Raw genomic sequence first — 19,038 nt, 5'->3', positions numbered from 1 at the left:
CTTGGGGTGTAGGGGGTTGCTTAGCAACATGTTTTTTATCATAAATAATGCATGTTGCTGAATCTGGAGTTAGCCTTTGAACAAACCATATGATTTGAGACAAAATATATCTTTACCTGATATTATACCTTCATCCTTCATGAAATAAGTGACCTGACAGCCTTTTCTAAAAAAAAAAAAAAAAAAAAAAAAAAAAAGTGTTTCTCCACTGCCTTGTTTATCCTGTTTACAATCTCTGAATTTCAAAATGTTTCTTTCCTCTTGCATAAGTTATGGCCTAGGTAATTCTCAAACGACCTGTCCTGCCAAATTAGATTGCTATATTGAGAACAGCTTAACTCCTAAATACTAACCTCCTAATAATGTTATCTTTATTAACTTTATAAACCATGGTTTGAACTAATCAATAGGACACCTGTAAGCATTACACAATTGTATTTTTTACATGAAAAATTATATTTCTTGTCTTGAAAAACTGCTTTTTTGTAACCTAAGGCTCAGAAGGCATTCACTAATGAGCTTATATACAAGGTCATTATTGCAGTAATGGTCAGTTCAATTTTAGTAGTGGCAGCATGTGTCAGTTTCTAATTAACAGCAGGGACCCCTTCTGTCAGTGACAGCTGCAGTTGATGGCGAGCAACCACGCTTTTGACTGCTTGCTCTCAAAATAGAAGGTGTTTATAAATGTATGTCCGGTAAGAGGCATTGTACTGGGCAATGTACAGTACATAAACCAATTGCCGATGGAAAGGGTAAACTCTGTTTGAAGTGATTTTAAACAATCACCTTGTAAAATAACAAATTCGGTTTAAAATAGAAGTGAAAGACAAAAACATTTTTTGTATTAAAATACATTTATGAATACTTTTTTTTTTTTTTTTTTTTTTTTGTGATCACATTTTCTCTGTTCTCAGCTGCATAAAAGCTGTGGGGGGAGAAGCAGCAGCACACTACGCAGGGGCAAGTCAGGACAAGTCTGATTGGAGGGGAGTACACTTAGTTCCCAGCATAGCTAGAGAACTGACCATGGTGTGCTCTCCAGACTAGTGTGGTCAGTTTTTAATAGGAAAGCATGGGGACTGGCAGGAACACCAGGGATTTAACATAACAGAAGCAATATAAAGGGAACAGGATACCTTCTCATACAAGTACATGGTACAGCAGGCACATATCAATATGAAGTGTTGGGGTAACAGATGCTTTCATGCAGTTTACCAAGTTTGTTCTCTTTTTGTTTGTTTTTATAGATAAGTGGAAATAAATTCACAATGAAGGATCACCAACAGGTAAAAGTCCAGCAATTATTTGAGAACTCTGGAAACCTTAGGGTTGGTGCCAAAATCCCTGGGAATGACAGGGTATTGCCAGTACTGACCAAAGAGAAGAGTTCGGACAGCTCAGGAAACTCGAAATCTAGTGATGGATCTGTCAAGTCTGGAAAGGCCACCTATCTAACCCCTGACCAAGTGCTGAAGCTACACAAACCTCAACTGACATCTTACGAACTGCAAGAGATAAGCAATTTTCATGAGATTTACTTTGTGGGTCCAAATGCAAAAAAGAGACAAGGCATTGTTGGGGGTTCAAATAATGGAGGGTATGATGATGACCAAGGAGGATATATGTTAGTCCCTCATGATCACCTTGCTTACCGCTATGAAGTGATAAAAGTAATTGGAAAAGGTAGTTTTGGCCAGGTGGCAAAAGTTTATGACCACAAACTTCATCAACATTTTGCACTGAAGATTGTTCGTAATGAAAAGAGATTCCATCGCCAGGCAGCAGAAGAAATCCGCATCCTGGAACATCTGAAAAAGCAAGATAAAACTGGGAGCATGAATGTTATCCATATGCTTGAGAGTTTTACGTTCCGTAATCACATATGCATGACTTTTGAGTTGCTGAGCATAAATTTGTACGAACTAATTAAGAGAAACAAATTCCAAGGTTTCAGTTTGCAGCTAGTCCGTAAGTTTGCTCATTCAATCCTACAATGCTTGGAAGCACTACACAGGCATAACATTATCCACTGTGACCTTAAACCAGAAAATATATTGCTAAAGCAACAAGGACGCAGTGGAATTAAGGTAATAGACTTTGGATCCAGCTGCTTTGAGCACCAGAGAGTCTACACATATATACAGTCTCGTTTCTATCGTGCACCTGAAGTTATCTTGGGAAGTCGTTATGGAATGCCAATTGACATGTGGAGCTTTGGCTGCATTTTAGTCGAGCTATTGACTGGCTACCCTCTATTTCCAGGAGAAGATGAAGGAGATCAGTTAGCATGCATGATGGAACTTCTGGGAACTCCTCCTACAAAGCTTTTAGATCAAGCAAAAAGATCAAAGAACTTTGTCAGTTCAAAGGGCTATCCTCGCTACTGCACAACCACTACACTACCTAATGGATCTGTTGTCCTAAATGGAAGCAGGTCACGAAGGGGCAAGATGCGTGGTGCTCCTGGTAGTAAGGACTGGGTGGCTGCTTTAAAGGGCTGTGAAGATGCTGTTTTCATCGACTTCCTAAAAGGTTGTTTGAATTGGGATCCATCTGCACGCATGACCCCAACTCAGGCGCTAAGGCACCAGTGGATATGCAAGCGATTGCCTAAGCAGCCAGGAACAGACCATTCCACTGGAAATAAAGCTACCAGTCACATCAGCTCTTTCCCAGGGATTAGTTCTAAGCTACCCCCTGTTGCAGGTCTGACCAATAAGTTACGGGCCAATTTGATGAGTAACTCTGATGGTAGCATACCACTTAGAACTGTCTTGCCCAAATTAGTCAGCTAGCCCTAGCAGGTTTTATTCACAGCAATGAGAATATTTTGCTACTCCTTTTACAAAAAATACTGTATTTGTTTTTAAATGTATTGTTTAAAAGAAGAAAACAAAAAGGAAATTCTTGAAGTACAAAGCTATATGCAAACCAGTTGAAACAAATATGTTTAAGGGCTAAGCATTTCAAGCAACATGTGGTACAAACATTCTGTACGTGTCACGCAGAAGTACACAAATCATTTGTTAGGAGTAAACTTAGGCTTGAAGATCTTTGAAGTCATTTTATACTTGCTTTCTTGCACTTTACTTGTTGAAAAATATCAGGTTACTAATTTTACACATTGACCAGGTAATGGGCCCAGGTAAAAATACTTTTGGTAATAAAAGTAGATCAGTTAGTGAACACAAGTTGTAATTTTAGAGTTTATACTTGCTTTCTTCCACTTGTGTGAAAACATCAGGTTACTAATTCTGCAATTGTGCCCATAGGTTCCTGCTTGACAAGGTCATATGTCCACATTACCAGGGTGATGGGGCCAGGTAAAATTACTTTTGATAGTAAAAGTAGATAGGTTATTGAACAAAGGTCATCATAGACTTTATACTTGCTTTCTTACACTTGTTGAAAACATTTCAGGTTACTAATTCTGCAGTTGTGCCCATATTTTCCTGCTTGCCAAGGTCATATGTCTGCTTTGCCACAGTGATGGACTGGGCCCAGATAAAAATGCTTTTATTTTTAAATAAAAGTAGATCAGTTATTGAAGAAAGATTGTCATGTTAGGCTTTATACTTTCTTGCACTTGTTAAAAAAACATCAGGTTACTAATCCTGCAATTGTGCCCATATTTTCCTGTTTGACAAAGTCATATGTCCACTTTGCCAAAGTGATGGGGCCAGGTGAAATTACTTTTGATACTAAAAAGAAGTTGGTTTAAAGTAAGTTCATTATTAGACAAAGCTTGACATTTTAAACTTTATTTGGTAGTAATCAAGTCCTTGATTTGCTAATAATCGCAATTTTCAAGGAGTAAACAACTCCATGTATGTGATAATCCTATTTTTCTTATTTTGCTTTCTATATACGATCACAAAATGTGGTGTGGCTGCTGAAGATCAAGATTTGTAGATCTGCCTACATCTTTTGAACATTTTCATTATCCACTCCTAAGGCTGCATTCACACCTGAGCGTTTTCAGCTCATAAAACGCCCAACAGGCAAAATCCCACTCGTTTCAATGACACCTGTTCACATCTGAGCGTTTTTGTCACCTGAAGCAAAACACCTGAAAAACGCCTTAAGCTCAAAAAAGAACATTAGCTTCATTGGGGCAGATTACAGGCGTTTTTCTGCTTTTTACATTGGTGACCTGTACAAAATTGCTGCAAAATCGCGCGACTTTGAAACGCTCAGGTGTGAATGCAGCCTGAAGGGATGTTTGATACATATTTGTGACACGGGGGTTGATTTACTAAAAGTGGAGAATGCAATATCTGGAGCAGCTGTGCATGGTAGCCAATTAGCTTTCAGTTTTTTTTTTCTCAAAGTTTAATTGAACAAGCTGAAGTATGAAGCTGATTGGCTACCATGCAACAGCTGCACCAGATATTCCAGTGCTGGCAGTTTAACTGAAGATAACTGTTGCCAGATGAGAGCTGCTAATGCCACCATCTGATTCATATCTAGTCTTCATTCCCTGTGTAATGTGTATTCTGCAGCAAATATAAATTTGTTCATGCTGATATTTTATATCACATGACTAACATGCCAAGAATACTGTCAGTAGTTGTCTATCATATGCCTTTGGGATTAATACTGCAACACAAGCATGGTGGTCCAGCTCAGATCGTATAAAGGGCATTGTGTTTGCCCCCATTTTTCCAGTTTTTATTGAAATTTGAACAGTTCAAGTCTTGTGACTAACCTAAAATGGTACAAACTAAGGTAAGCAGTAAACTACCAGATTAGGTTAACAAAAACTGAAAAATGTATGTTTCAGAGTTATACAAAAAAGCCTTTTTCGGGGTAGAAGTAATGGGTTAACAACTCACAATTCTGCAGCAATGTAAGTAAATTAAGCCTTGAAAGTTTATACTAACAATTCCTACAGTGTGTCCCAAACCTTTGTTAATTACTTAAAAGCACTGTTGAAACAGACTGTTACTACATGTTCTTAGGCAATATTTGGACAGTATTGTACTGCAGCAAGTATTATATTGCTCTCAAAATGAGAAAAAGGCAATTAACAAAGGATGACAGACCGACCATTATAACCCTAAACATGTAGTTCTTTCCTTTTTAGAGAAATTGCAAAGAAAGTCAAGGTGTCACTGAGTACAGTTCCCCCTACACCATCAAAAGGCACTTGGGATGGAAACTGGGTCTGCCAGACCTCCTCCTGTCAGTTTCCTCCAAAGCCACAACAGAATCAGAAGACAAGTTTCTGAGAGTCAACAGCTTGTGTGACAAGCAGCTTACAGAACATCTTCAAGCACAGCTTAACACTGATCGAAGTAAGCAAGTCTCAGTTTTAACTGTGAAGAGAAGACTTCAAGCTGCAGGTTTGACCGGTCAAGTTGCTGTAAGAAAACCATTACTAAGATGGCAAACTAAGAAAAAGAGGCTTGCCTGGGCCATGAAGCACCGCCAGTGGTCTACTGAAGACAGAAAGGCTCATGGACAGATGCAATTTGATATCTTTTGTTCAACAGGCAGGGTTTTTGTACACCATTGAGTAGGTGAAAGGATGGTTCTTTTGTGTGTGTGTGTGTGTGTGACACCAACTATGAAACATAGAGGAGGAAGTGTGATGGTCTCGGACTCTTTTGCTGGATCCAGAATCAATGACTTGCACAGTGGGCGGCACCGTGAACCAAAACTAATACCACAGCATTTTGCAGCACCATGCAATACCCTCTGCAAAATGCCTAGCTGGTCATTGGTTCATCTTACAGCAAGATAATGACCCAAAACATACATCCAGACTGTCGGAACTACCTTTTTAGAAGTAAAGTGCAAGATGGTGTGCTTCAAATCATGGAATGGCCAGTGCAGTCTCCAGGCTTAAACCCCATTGAGCTGGTTTGGGATGAACTGAACTGAAGGGTAAAAGCAAAGAATCCTACAAGTGCAACATATTTGTGGGAAGTTCTGCAACAGTGTAGGGAAAGAACATTCTGAACAATATTTGATTTCCATTGTAGAAAGAATAGCAGGAGTTTGTTTTGCTGTCATATCTGCAATAGGTGGCCACTTTGAGTCAAACATTTAGATTATTGTTAAGAAAACAATTCTAGAATTTCTGTGTAAATTTCCATAAAAACTGGAACAATGGGGGTGTTCTAAAACTTTTGTCTTGTAAAATATATATAGATAGATGGATATATATCTGATGAAATTGCACAACAATCTAAGCACAGGTAAAGACAGAAATATGTAAGCAGAAAAAATAAAATGTTCCTTCAATGGTTTCTTGGTCACTTTATCCACACACGCTCACACACTCTTCAACAAATATTTGGTATTTCCACACATGCGAGGGAGACAAATAATTATACCATCATTTACAATTCGCTCTAGATTAAATTGAGGTTGTTAATTTACAGTTTGAGATTTAGTACACAAAATGTTGAAAAATTACATACACATTTTGAAGCTTGACACTTTTGGGATTTTTTTTTTGCACAAATCATTTGCGCAAATAAAGAGTCTTTAGTAAATTTCTAATTGTGTTTAAAGCAGTAGTAAGGTTTAAAAAAAGAAAGATTGGTCCCCTGCAGGTCAGGTCAATGCCATAATGTGCTGGCATGCATGTGGAACCCTCCAGTTTTGAGCTGTCACCGCTTCCATCTTTGCCCAGTCTTCCTTCTGAGTTTGCCCTCACCAGACATTTGAATGGCCGGTCCAGGGTGACGTCACACCATCACATGCACATTGTAATCATGACTGCAGCATGACGCGCTCTGCATTCACAGCACGTTTCGTGCATTCAAAGAGAACATCATATCTACTAAAAGTCCAAGCTGTTTGACTTGCACCTACAAGTAAGACTTTTTATAAGCTTACCTATAGGGTAATATTAAACTTTTGACTTTACTACCACTTTACAAAATTAAAAAATTGGTTTAGTAGCAATTTAAGGCCTCATTTCCACAGAAGAAGAGAGAGCCATACATTGTAAAAACAAAAAAACCTATTCTCTGTACCTGGGAGTGACAGTGTTTGCTCTGCTGTTAAGCTCAATGTGGGTGATGTATAGGGATTTGTGCTGAAGCCTGTCGTTCATTTACTTCACACTGGAGTCTACTACAGTGGGCAGCAATACTTGTATGCTACAGTATCTCACAAAAGTGAGTACACCCATCACATTTTTGTAAATATTTTATTATATCTTTTCATGTGACAACACTGAAGGAATGACACTTTGCTACAATATAAAGTAATGAGTTACAGCTTGTATAACAGTGTAAATTTGCTGTGCCCTCAGAATAACTCAACACACAGCCAATAATGTCTAAACCACTGGCAACAAAAGTGAATACACCCCTAAGTGGAAATATCCAAATTGGGTCCAAAGTGTCAATATTTTGTGTGGCCACCATTATTTTCCAGCACTGCCTTTACCCTGTTGGGCATGGAGTTCACCAGAGCTTCGAAGGTTGCCACTGGAGTCCTCTTTCACTGCTCCATGATGACATCGCGGAGATAGTGGATGTTAGAGACCTAACGCTCCTCCACCTTCCATTTGAGGATGCCCCACTGATGATCAATAGGGTTTAGGTCTGGAGACATGCTTGGCCAGTCCATCACCTTTACCCTCAGCTTCTTTAGCAAGGCAGTGATCATCTTGGAGGTGTATTTGAGGTCATTATCATGTTGGAATACTGCTCTGTGGCCCAGTCTCCAAAGAGAGGGGATCGTGCTCTGCTTTAGTATGTCACAGTACATGTTGGCATTCATGGTTCCCTCATTGAACTGTAGCTCCCCAGTGCCGACAGCACTCATGCAGCCCCAGACCATGACACTATCACCACCATGCTTGACTATAGGCAAGACACGCTTGTCTTTGTACTCCTCGCCTGGTTGCCACCACACACGCTTGACACCATCTGAACCAAATACTTTTGTTTTGGTCTCATCAGACCACAGGACATGGTTCCAGTAATCCATGACCTTAGTCTGCTTGTCTTCAGCAAACTGTTTGCGGGCTTTCTTGTGCATCATCTTTAGAAGAGGTTTTGTTCTGGGACGACAACCATGCAGACCAATTTGATGCAGTGTGCGGCATATGGTCTGAGCACTGACCAGCTGACCCCCACCCCTTCAACCTCTGCAGCAAAGCTGGCAGCATTCGTACGTTTATTTCCCAAAGACAACCTCTGGATATGACGCCGAGCATGTACACTCAACTTCTTTGGTTGACCATGGCAAGGCCTGTTCTGAGTGGAACCTGTCCTGTTAAACATAGTTACATAGTTAGTCAGGTTGAAAAAAGACACAAGTCCATCCAGTCCAACCATAAAAATAAAAAAAAAAATAAAAAAACGTACAATCCAATATACCCAATACTATACCCACAGTTGATCCAGAGGAAGGCAAAAAACCCCAGCAGAGCATGCTCCAATTTGCTACAGCAGGGGAAAAAATTCCTTCCTGATCCCAGAGAGGCAATCGGATTTTCCCTGGATCAACTTTACCTATAAATGTCAGTACCCAGTTATATTATGTACATTTAGGAAAGTATCCAGGCCTTTCTTAAAGCAATCTACTGAGCTGGCCAGAACCACCTCTGGAGGGAGTCTATTCCACATTTTCACAGCTCTTACTGTGAAGAAACCTTTCCGTATTTGGAGATGAAATCTCTTTTCCTCCAGTCGTAAAGAGTGCCCCCTTGTCCTCTGTGTTGACCGTAAAGTGAATAACTCAACACCAAGTTCACTATATGGACCCCTTATATATTTAAACATGTTGATCATATCCCCCCTTATTCTCCTCTTCTCAAGAGTGAACAAATTCAGTTCCTCTAATCTTTCCTCATAGCTGAGCTCCCCCATGCCTCTTATCAGTTTGGTTGCCCTTCTCTGCACTTTCTCCAGTTCCCTGATATCCTTTTTGAGAACTGGTGTCCAAAACTGAACTGCATATTCCAGATGAGGTCTTACTAATGATTTGAACATTGCTGTATGGTCTTGGCCACCGTGCTGCAGATCAGTTTCAGGGTCTTGGCAATCTTCTTTATAGCCTAGGCCAAATTTATGTAGAGCAACAGTTTTTTTTTTTTAGCTCCTCAGAGTTCTTTGCCATGTTGAACTTCCAGTGACCAGTATAAGAGAGTGAGAGCGATTAATGCCAAATTTAACACATCTGATACCTTGTAACACTAACGAGTGACATGAAACCGGGGAGGGAAAATGGCTAATTGGGCCCAATTGTGACATTTTCACTTAGGGGTGTACTCGCTTTTGTTGCCAGCGGTTTATACATTATTGGCTGTGTGTTGAGTTATTTTAAGGGGACAGCAAATTTACACTGTTTTACAAGCTGTAAACTCACTACTTTACCTTGTAGTAAAGTGTCATTTCTTCAGTGTTGTCACATTAAAAGATATACAAATATTTTTACAAAAATGTGAGGGATGTACTCACTTTTGTAGGATGCTGTATATGGTGTTTGCGTACAGTTGCCTCTACAAATCAATGAAAGGCTGTATGCTAATAACTGCACATCTGAGAATTTTCTTTAGAACAGCAATGAATGTGCCACCCTGAATGCAGACAGTTTGCATACAAGGCTGCATCGCTCATCTCTGTACACTGATAAATGCGCAACTATGTTGTTACCAGCCTGTCAATGCTTTGTACAGGCGGCTGTATGCAAATGCCTATCTCTCACTGGCGCAGAGATATATCCCTTTGCGCCCATGCGAATGAGCCCTTGGCAGCGATTTGGCATACTTGTAATGTATTATGTGTGTGACACAAAGCTGGTGCTCTGTTTATACTGGATGGCTATCTGGTCTCCATTTGGGGCAGAGTGAACTACACGCACAGTCTCCTAACATTGCCTAATGGGTAATTGGGATAGCTAGTATCTGCAAACTTAATAAGAAAAAAAGCACACAATGACCAATGCTAGAGGGAGAGCCCCATGTTTATTTGTTCTTTTTGTTCTTTTCAAGTTTTAAGTATTGCCCAATAAAATCCTAACTTTTTGCATATTTGATTCATGTATTACTGTACTTTTTTTTTTTTTTTTTTTTTTTTTTTTTTTTTTAGTACACGTGTAATGCATAGTAAAATATAGATTGCAAAAAGTATATGTTATATATGTTTTTGTTCCTTATTTCATTTTTTAGTGGTGCTTCAATAAGTAACACGCCTAATAGATTTAACAGCTATGGGTTTCTATCTATTTATTTTATTTTTTTAAATGTGGGTAATAGTAAAAGCATAACAGAATAGTACAGCCGTAACACACAGTTCGTACTGCTCAAAACTAGACACAGAAACTTATCATTGACCCTTGAATTCATCCGCGCACAGTAGACCTCATCATTACTGCCTTCTTGGTGCAGTGATATTTTTTAGCTTTTGTCATACTGGATGCTTTTCGAGTTTTTTGTAGAAGGCTTCCTGCCATACAAAGTAGACAGGAAATCCTGTATGATCTTTAGTAATGCAGATGGGACACAGTCACATCTGTATCTAAAATATATTTAAATGTCCTAATTGTGCCAGTGTTTTAATGACAAATGTATACCCAAATTTAACCGCATATATACCTTTTATTTAAAAAGGCCTCTTGCTATACCTGTAGCGCTGCTGTTTGGTAAGATTGTTCCACTCAGAACTCCTACTGATAGGCTGCTTTACCAGAGCAACAGTGTTAATTTTGTTGACAAAACACTGCTTTAGTCGACTAAAACGAAAACAATTCAGAAGACTAAAATATGACTAAAACTAAAATGGCATTTTAGCCAAAAAACTATGACTAAAACTAAATTTTAATTTGACATCAAAATTAACACTGGTTGTATATCACAATGGCTTCATCTGTGTCTGTAGTGCATGTTCAAACCTTAATACCATAAATAGTTAATATATTGTTAGATTTTTACAGGAGTTTATGAGTTTGGAAATTCGAGAGAAATGCTTAAATAATGCATTAAAATTTTAACTAAACCCATTAAGATTTTAGTTGACTAAAATGTAGGAAATTTTAGTCAGCTACAATGTACTGTAGATTTTAATCAAGTGAAATACAACTAAAACAATTCAGATGACTAAAATACGATATTAAAATTGCATTTTAGTACTATGACTAAAACGAAAGCAGAATTTTTGACGTCAATAATAACACGGCAGAGCAGCCAAACAGCTCTGGGACTAAAACGGCTTAAAACTGTGGAAAGAAGCAGCACAAGCAGGTAACTGGTTCATGTGCTGACAAGGAACATGTTGATAGTATAAAGCAGAACCATAAGCTCATCATTGTGCTGATTCTCTTTTCACTATCAAGTTGCCGGTTTGATGGGTCTATGCGCCCGGGCTCTATGGAAATGGAATGAATGATGCTGGATGTGAGCTTGAGGACATCTTGGGGCTAGAAAGAAGTTCTTTGCTTTTAATCCAGAAGTCTCCACCAAAAAAGTTTTTTCTGCCCATTGTTGCACCCGTATCTACACTAGAGAGAAATGATCCACAGTCCCCACCTTTAGGCAACCTTCACCCAACACCACCCTTACAAAATCTAGGGCTTTTTTCCCACATCCGCTCTTGCTAGATTTTAATTTGTCATGGCTGTGCTTGGATCCACTCTCACAGCCATGTCATTTGTTCACACAGTGAATGGAAAAACACCATGGCAGAGGGGACTGTAGTCTCAATGACATCACTGTACTTGTAGCCCATGATATTTCCTTCAGCTCTGTCAAGGTCCATACCTGGGTACGGACCTGAAGTGGGTGAAAAGTCTGCAGGAGCCAGAGCATTGCACCTTTTGCAGGTTTTGTGCAGCACTCACGTGTCGCTAGTCAGTATTTTTCCTGCCTAGCTGCTTGCTTAGACTGAACCAGCAGCAAAAGTTGGAAGTTTGTAGGAAGTGTTGCAACAAATATCTCGGGAACACATCCCCTCACTCTGAGAATGTGCTCCCTATCACAATACATGTACTATGGGAATTGCTGCACTTTACTACTATACAAACACTGCCAAAACTTTTGCACCATGCTGCAATACTTGCACTACGTGAACCAGAAATCTTTTCAGTGCACAAATTATTTCACTCCAATTTCTGTGCAGTTCATTCCTTTTTGCCTCTGATTGTTAAGGGAAGCATAAATGTGTTTTTTATTGTAATGTAAAGGAACCATAATGGTGATCTCCAGTCGCTCTTGTAGCATGTCTGAAGTCTGGCTGTTTTTTCAATGGGGGTCTATGTATGAAACGTTCACAGTCCAGCTGTGAGAAACATGCGCACAGAACAAAAATCGCTGTATTTTCTGTAATACATTTTTTTTCCCCCCAGAAATACTTCTATCTGGGGGAAAACATACATTATGGACACAAAATGGCATTGAGAATATAGAAACAACACATAATAAAGGAAAGGTTAATTTTTGTTCTGACTGTGAAGATGTGACAAAGAGAAAGTTTTATGCATACAGGAATGGGTGCACGATCCATGACGCAGAGCCTGTGCTTATAGGTCTGTGCACCCGCCATGCACGTCTGTCAAACAAATGTGTGGGTGAGTTCATATAGCTATTGTATCTATGGGCTGCCTGCACGCAGCTCAACGGTGAAAAAAAGTAGAGCTGGGACCACTGCATGGAACAGAGTGCTCGTGTCAATGACCACTAAAAGAATCAAACCTCTGAAAAGACTGTACAGTTTATAATTTTTAGTGCATTCTTTATTAACCATTTTTAAATTTAAATATAACTTTCAGCACTTTACTTTAATCCTCTTAATGCTATTGTTTGTTCCATTCAATTTGCTTTCACACAGTGTATTATTGTGTTTTATTTTAAATGTATATTCCTTATCAGCAACATGAAGGGCTTGTTCAGCGGTGTGGTGATGCGCTAAGCTCCCTGCATCACATGGGGTTTTTTTTGTTTTTTTTATGAACTTTATGAGATGTCTTCTGTAACATCTCAATGCAGTGCAAGACAGTGGGTTGCCTCGCTAAGCAATAAGACTAACCTGCTGTTTCACAGATGTTCCTTTTTATTTTTTTTTTTAAATTTGAGCCACTTCCACTAGTCTCTTCTTATCTGTGCCCCCTATACAGTACTGATCCCATGGGGGCACCTGTGCATACACACTCTTGGGCTTAGGACTAAATATTGGCACCCTAACGTTGCCTGTGCCCATACGCAAAGGCATTCCTGCATTAGAGGACACTGGATCCCCACCTACTATGCTTTGTGATTGACATCTGCTCCAAGGCTCCTTACACCAGCCCTGCCTTTGTTCTATTTCTGGGTCTGGGAGGTGGGAATGGGAATGCCTGGTAGGAGAAACTGAAAGCTTTCTTTCTTCAGCTGCTAACAAAAAGTCTGCTCTTCCTCAAATCAGCTGGTATTAAAGTAAAGAGGTGTGCATGCCTGTTAACACACAGCATTATGGGACACGTAGTCACGAAAGCTGGGCCACATGAACGTAGGAGGGCCCTCTGCCAGATAGAAATGTATATGCAGCAAAGCAAGGAGGGAATATAATGCAGCTAATAATGGTCAATTATTATGATAAATAAATCACCAGAAAAACTAAAATAAAGTGATCAGCAGCGCTAAAATTAACCGCATACACAAATACAAAAACTAAACCGTGTGTAAATGGAAAATCAGTGAATGAAAGTCCGTAAAACAGTCAATGATTAAAAGGATGTTCAAAAAAGTGTAAGTGATCTTCTAAAGAGTGATTAAATCTATACACCACACCATAAGTGTAACAAGCACCAATTGCAGAAATGGCTTTTATAAAACGCAGCATTTCCTTGCATTTTAGGAATGTACATGATAGAAACCCGTCGCTACTGCAGTTCTTTGGTATTGATGGGGTTTTCTCTAATTGGAGAGGGTCTCATTTAGTGAGGGACCTGTCAAAAAGAGAAACAAAATGGATATTTTTATTAAATACTTTAACGCCCAATGGGTTGAATATTGAACTCAATTTGAATTGTTTCATCTGTGATTACTAGTATAATGCATTTTCATTTTTTATTTTATTGTTTGCCAGACCCAATTTTATCTTAGAATGTGTCATCATCTTCCTCAGACTTGGATTTGTGGCTGGGATAGGGTTCCTGTCTGTGGAGGAGTATTATGATTGCTCTAAATCTAGGTATGGTGTCACGATTGCCTTTGCTTAATTTGCATTATGGCTCTTGCGGCTGCTCTATCCAAGGTACTCAGTACCTGTGATGGATTAGGAGATGGGCGTGTAAGTGATAATCATTTGCATCCATTACGTTATATTTGGAACGTTGCCGTGCCGTACAGCCAATCCCAGGACGAAGTCAAGATGACGAAACGTGTCAGGACGTGGCTGTACGACAGCTAGTAGGAAGGCTTCAACATCGCGAGAGACGCGCTAGCCTGTATCTTCAGTGTGGTGAGATCTTACCGGCTGGATTTTCGTATCGGCTGCTCTAGCGCTCTAGTTTTACATGTTCTATGCTCATTTTATTCATGTATTTTGTAAGTGCAATGTAAGAAGATTTTATTAAATAAATGGATTAGTGTGTTTGACGTTATCACACTAGTGGAGCTTTCTTTAATTTCCCCCATGCGAGTACATCTACCGGTCTTCACCCAGTGGAGAGGAGGGATTTGTGGATTTAATCCTTTAGAGGTAACCTCGCTGCTGCCAAACACGCGAGTGTGAGTCAACTACTCTTTGGTGAGCTCAATACTGATGGGGAGTGGTACTTGTGACACTTATGGTGTGGTGTATAGACTTTATCACTCTTTAGAAGATCGCTTACACTTTTTTGGACACGCTTCTTTGGACATCCTTTTAATCATCTTTGACTATTTTATGGACTTTCATTCACTGATTTTCCATTTACACACTGTTTTAGCTTAATTTTAAGCAACTGCAGTTTTGATTTCTTCAGTGTATATATGTACACACATATATTTATTGGTTTATTTTATGTTTTTTGGTGCAATGGTGAGCAAGTGATTTTTGGTTAGTTACCTGTTATTTTAAAATTATTATGATGGGCCTTTTTTTTTTTTTAAATTTAAAGAATGATGGATGATTGATTCATGTAGGTAATAGATGTATTTCATGTAAAAATGAGCCTTTATAACCACTTTCATCTTTTGGACTTACCCCTTGGCCAATGAATAGCATAACCAAAGTCATTACTATGGTGGGTTGACATTTCTAACCTACTGTGTGTGCTGAATGTATTGAAACTAAAAACCTATAAGGATTTGCAGTAAATTTACACTGCTAGAGATCGCACTAAACTGTATGACTGACCATTTGTTCTTCCCTGTTGCAGTAGATTCACACTATTACAGGTCCTGCTGCAATTGCACAGGCACAACAGCCCATTCATTTGAATGGACTGCTGTACCTGTGAGAAACGCAGGGAAAAGGTACCCAACCCTTTGTCCAAAACGGACCTGCATGGCAGCTGTATGAAACTGCATGGTGCTATGGCTTTAAAACGTTTTGCAGACCTGAAAACTATGTTTTTAGATGTGGGGGTGCCATAAACAATTAAAGGAGAGTTCAGGAAATTACAGAAGGCTAATCTTAGGAAAGATTCAGGCACTTATGCAAATTCTATGTTGTGTCTGATACTTCTGAAGAGACTGTTAGAATAAATTTATGTTTTTGTTGCTTTTAATGCTATTAAAAGCAATAATAAAAAAATGAATAACTTATTTTCCACTACATTGGCATAGTAAAATCTGTGATGCAGTATTTTCCTTTTTTTGACACATTTAAACATTTTATAGAGAAGGATAACTGGGGATGTGCTTCTTGCCTTTTTTTTTTTTTTTTTTTTAAATGTGGTTTTCAAATAGGAGATTATGGTGATGTAGCAAATAAGTATTTTTTTTGTACATTTTAATCATTCACTTCCAACCCAAAATAATGCTAAAACTGTTGTTTAAAGCAAACCTAAATTTTGAAAACAAATTACCTTAATTGCTACTAAAATCACATAGCATGAACCTGCTTGTCAGGTCAATGTCCCTTTCTGCCCCCCCCCCCCCCCGATACCATGAATCCTATGGTGCTCCTAGTATGCAGATTTTTACCTAGTTCCCTAATCAAGAGCCTGGCACCATCCTGTCCCACCTTCTAAATCTAAATTTTGGTTATCGTCACTCAATAACCGTAATGGCTTGGGAAATAGGAAGGGGATGCATAGAATCTCTTAACTGGGGAAGCTGGGTCAGTATTTTGATAATGGAGCAATTTAGGATTCTGGCCATCTAGGATACTGAATAGTATAATTTTCCTAATGCGTAACTCCTGGAGGTATCTGCTATGTGGTGTCATTGGTGGTTTAGGTCATTTTTACATTCTAAATGGCCCTTAAGTGACATATATATTCAAATATTTGATTACATTTCCTTTGGTGTAAATTGGTTCAGAATGTTTTCCATTGTGCTCTGTGTAGAATATAAAGCTTCAGCAATGCTATCCTCCAGCTGATGTACATCTAATTGTTGCAATGTTTCGATGTTTCCATAATCAATGCTGAAACTCTAAGGGCGAATCCACACTGCAACACAGAGCGTCAGGCGCGATTCACCTCTCTGGCCGCTCTGCATTACTGGCTGCACTAGGGGGCAGTGTGGTGACATCACACGGTTTCCTTTTTTTTTTTTTTACACAAGCTTTATTTGAAGTGTACAGAATGTACACTTCACTGCATTGTTGGGAAGGGCGATGCCCTGCCCGACCTTGCAGTGCAGTTCGGCCTGTACGCTTGGTTGCGTTGCAGTGTTAATGGGACACATTGGAAACAACTGTCACTGCAAGGACACACAAGAAACAATGTTTTACCATGCTGTAAAATGCCTGTCACCGCATAGTGTGAATTGGCCCTAAGGGCTTCTCATTTGACGGGCAGTAGAGAGTCATTATACGCCCTTTCACTGCCTGGTTTATCCTTATAATGCTACACTGCTATCGCATGCATATGCGCACTGTTGCGCAGCCCCATTTAAACTCAATGGGTGAGTTTCCTATCATACTTTGCCCCCTGTGTTAAAAATGGAGGGAAGCAAGTATTGCGAGTGCTACAGTTTGTACAACCCCATCTGGCTGTATTGGGATAGTTCAGGTGGGTGGCTGGAGGAGGGTAAAATTATGCCCCTCCCCCAAGCCGCCTGTCTGAAAGCACAAAGTTCATTGATTCCTGAAACCTCAGTTTTTAGTGTCTCAAGAAAGGTGTGCCCATCGTAAATTTTGTTCTGGACTGTAAGGTTTTTTTTAAAACCTGTGCTATAAACTTTGTTGTGTTGTACTTTATAGTCAGCTGTGTATTGTATATATGTGGAACTTTGAAATATGCATGGTTTTTGTGGTTTTGGACATTTTTAAAGAATGTATGGATTTTGTAGGCTTTTGGATCCAGGGGCCGTGTTTCTACCAAAAAAAGGGCCAGTGTCAATGGGCTTTAATGGACAAGTGCAGCATGCCTTTTGACATTTGGAATTCATTGCTTTTGCATTCCTATAGACTTTTATAGGGAAATGGTTAGTTGTGAAGTCAACAGAAGCCTGTCAACACTGTCCCTAAGATAATAACTGAAATATGCAAATTTTTGTTACAATAGTAAATTAATACTAACTTTGTATATTAGGGGCCATTTGTATTATGAGACCATGATAAAATAAAACATTTTTAAAATGTGTTCTGTTTTGTTTATTATGTAAACCATAATACCCTAGAGCAGGGGTAATAAATGCAGAGGTCTGAATTGCATATTCTTCCAATCACTCGGGTCCTCACATCACAGCCCCCTCTACTCTTATATTACATAGTTAGTCTGGCTGCAAAAAAGACACAAGTCCATCTAGTTCAACCAATAGAAGGCAAACAAAAAAAAGACCAGTCTGCCCCTTTAACAATACCCCCCAAGCAGTCCTTTCTGCCCCTTTTACAACCCCCCCCCCCCAGGTAGTATGCTCTGCCCCTTCACATCGCCTACCCCCCCCCCCCCCCCGTAACCCTTTCTGCCCCCTTCACATCCTCCCCCACATACAGTAGTCTGCTCTGCCCCTTTACCTCGCTTCTTCCAGCAGTCCTTTGTGCCCCTTCACACCATCCCCTCCCCCCCTCCACAGTAGTGTGCTCTGCCCCTTTACATCACCCCTCAGTAGTCCTTTTTGCACCCTTCACACACACACACTTGCATGCTTGCCACTTTACACCCCCTCCCCAAAGTAGAGCTTCTCTCCTTACTCCGGTACCTGACAGGTGCACACAGCAGAGATCGGGAGACAGGACAGTTTGTGAGAGAGAGGCACAGTATCGCTGTATGGTGGGTGGCAGCGGGAGCTGCAGAAGTTAATTTTGCATACTACTGAGCTGGTGATTGGTTGCTTCGACACAGAGCGGTCCTAGCGACCAATCACCTGCTAGTTCATCTGCAAAGTTATCTCAGGCAGCTCCCACTTTCCATGCAGCAGTACTGTGCCTCTCTCTTACACGATCTGCCCTGCCTCCCAATCTCCACTCTGCTGTTATAATGACAGTGGTGGAAGCTGGGGGACAGAACTGGCTCCTAAATGGTCACTGTCCGGATGGGGCAGTGACTCGGTCTGCCATTTAGTGGTGCATGCCCTAGAAGGGAACCTCAGCACAATAAGTGGGACAATCTGTACTTCATGCAGCTAGCACCTATTCTTCACATGAGTTCACCTTGACCACCACACTAACCATAGATTTACAGATTTTCTTTGTTTTCTCTATTACTGGTGTGCAGATTTCCTTGCTGATATTTTTAATCATTATAAGCAGCGGCGTTGCTAGCTCTACAAAAGATCTGGGGCAAGAGCCCATAGCAGCGTAGTAAAGAAAGTCATACGCTTGGGCGGGCATACAGATGTACATGTATATACAGTAATATACGTGTGTGTATATATCCCCAGAGAGCCCCCCCACTTACATGAGGGTCCCCAGAAAGCCTCCCCCTTGCATCAGGGTCCCCAGAGAGCCTCCCCCTTGCATCAGGGTCCCCAGAGAGCCTCCCCTCCTCTTAGAGACC

The 19,038-nt window shown here is 40.0% G+C and overlaps 1 protein-coding gene across 3 annotated transcripts in view; it reads left to right on the top strand.

Annotated features, from left to right (window-relative positions):
• Positions 1–17,682, top strand: part of DYRK3 (dual specificity tyrosine phosphorylation regulated kinase 3) — a 55,640-nt gene extending 37,958 nt beyond the window's left edge. Inside the window, exons 3-5 of one of the 3 annotated variants that reach the window (XM_073615772.1) lie at positions 1,251–2,709; positions 3,276–3,326; positions 5,090–17,682. In XM_073615772.1, the coding sequence (XP_073471873.1) occupies positions 1,251–2,709; positions 3,276–3,326; positions 5,090–5,121 (1,542 nt within the window). In that variant the 3' untranslated portion in view covers positions 5,122–17,682. Of the gene's footprint in view, positions 1–1,250 lie in introns of all 3 variants that reach the window. The other 2 variants (XR_012241697.1, XM_073615771.1) reach the window with 2 other exon arrangements.
• The last annotated feature ends 1,356 nt before the right edge of the window (positions 17,683–19,038 follow it).

This window comes from Aquarana catesbeiana, linkage group LG02, assembly GCF_042186555.1.
Source record: "Aquarana catesbeiana isolate 2022-GZ linkage group LG02, ASM4218655v1, whole genome shotgun sequence".
NCBI classification, from domain to species: Eukaryota; Metazoa; Chordata; class Amphibia; order Anura; family Ranidae; genus Aquarana; species Aquarana catesbeiana.
The sequence above is the reverse complement of the archived record's forward strand: the minus strand, read 5'-3'. Positions and strand labels throughout refer to the sequence as shown.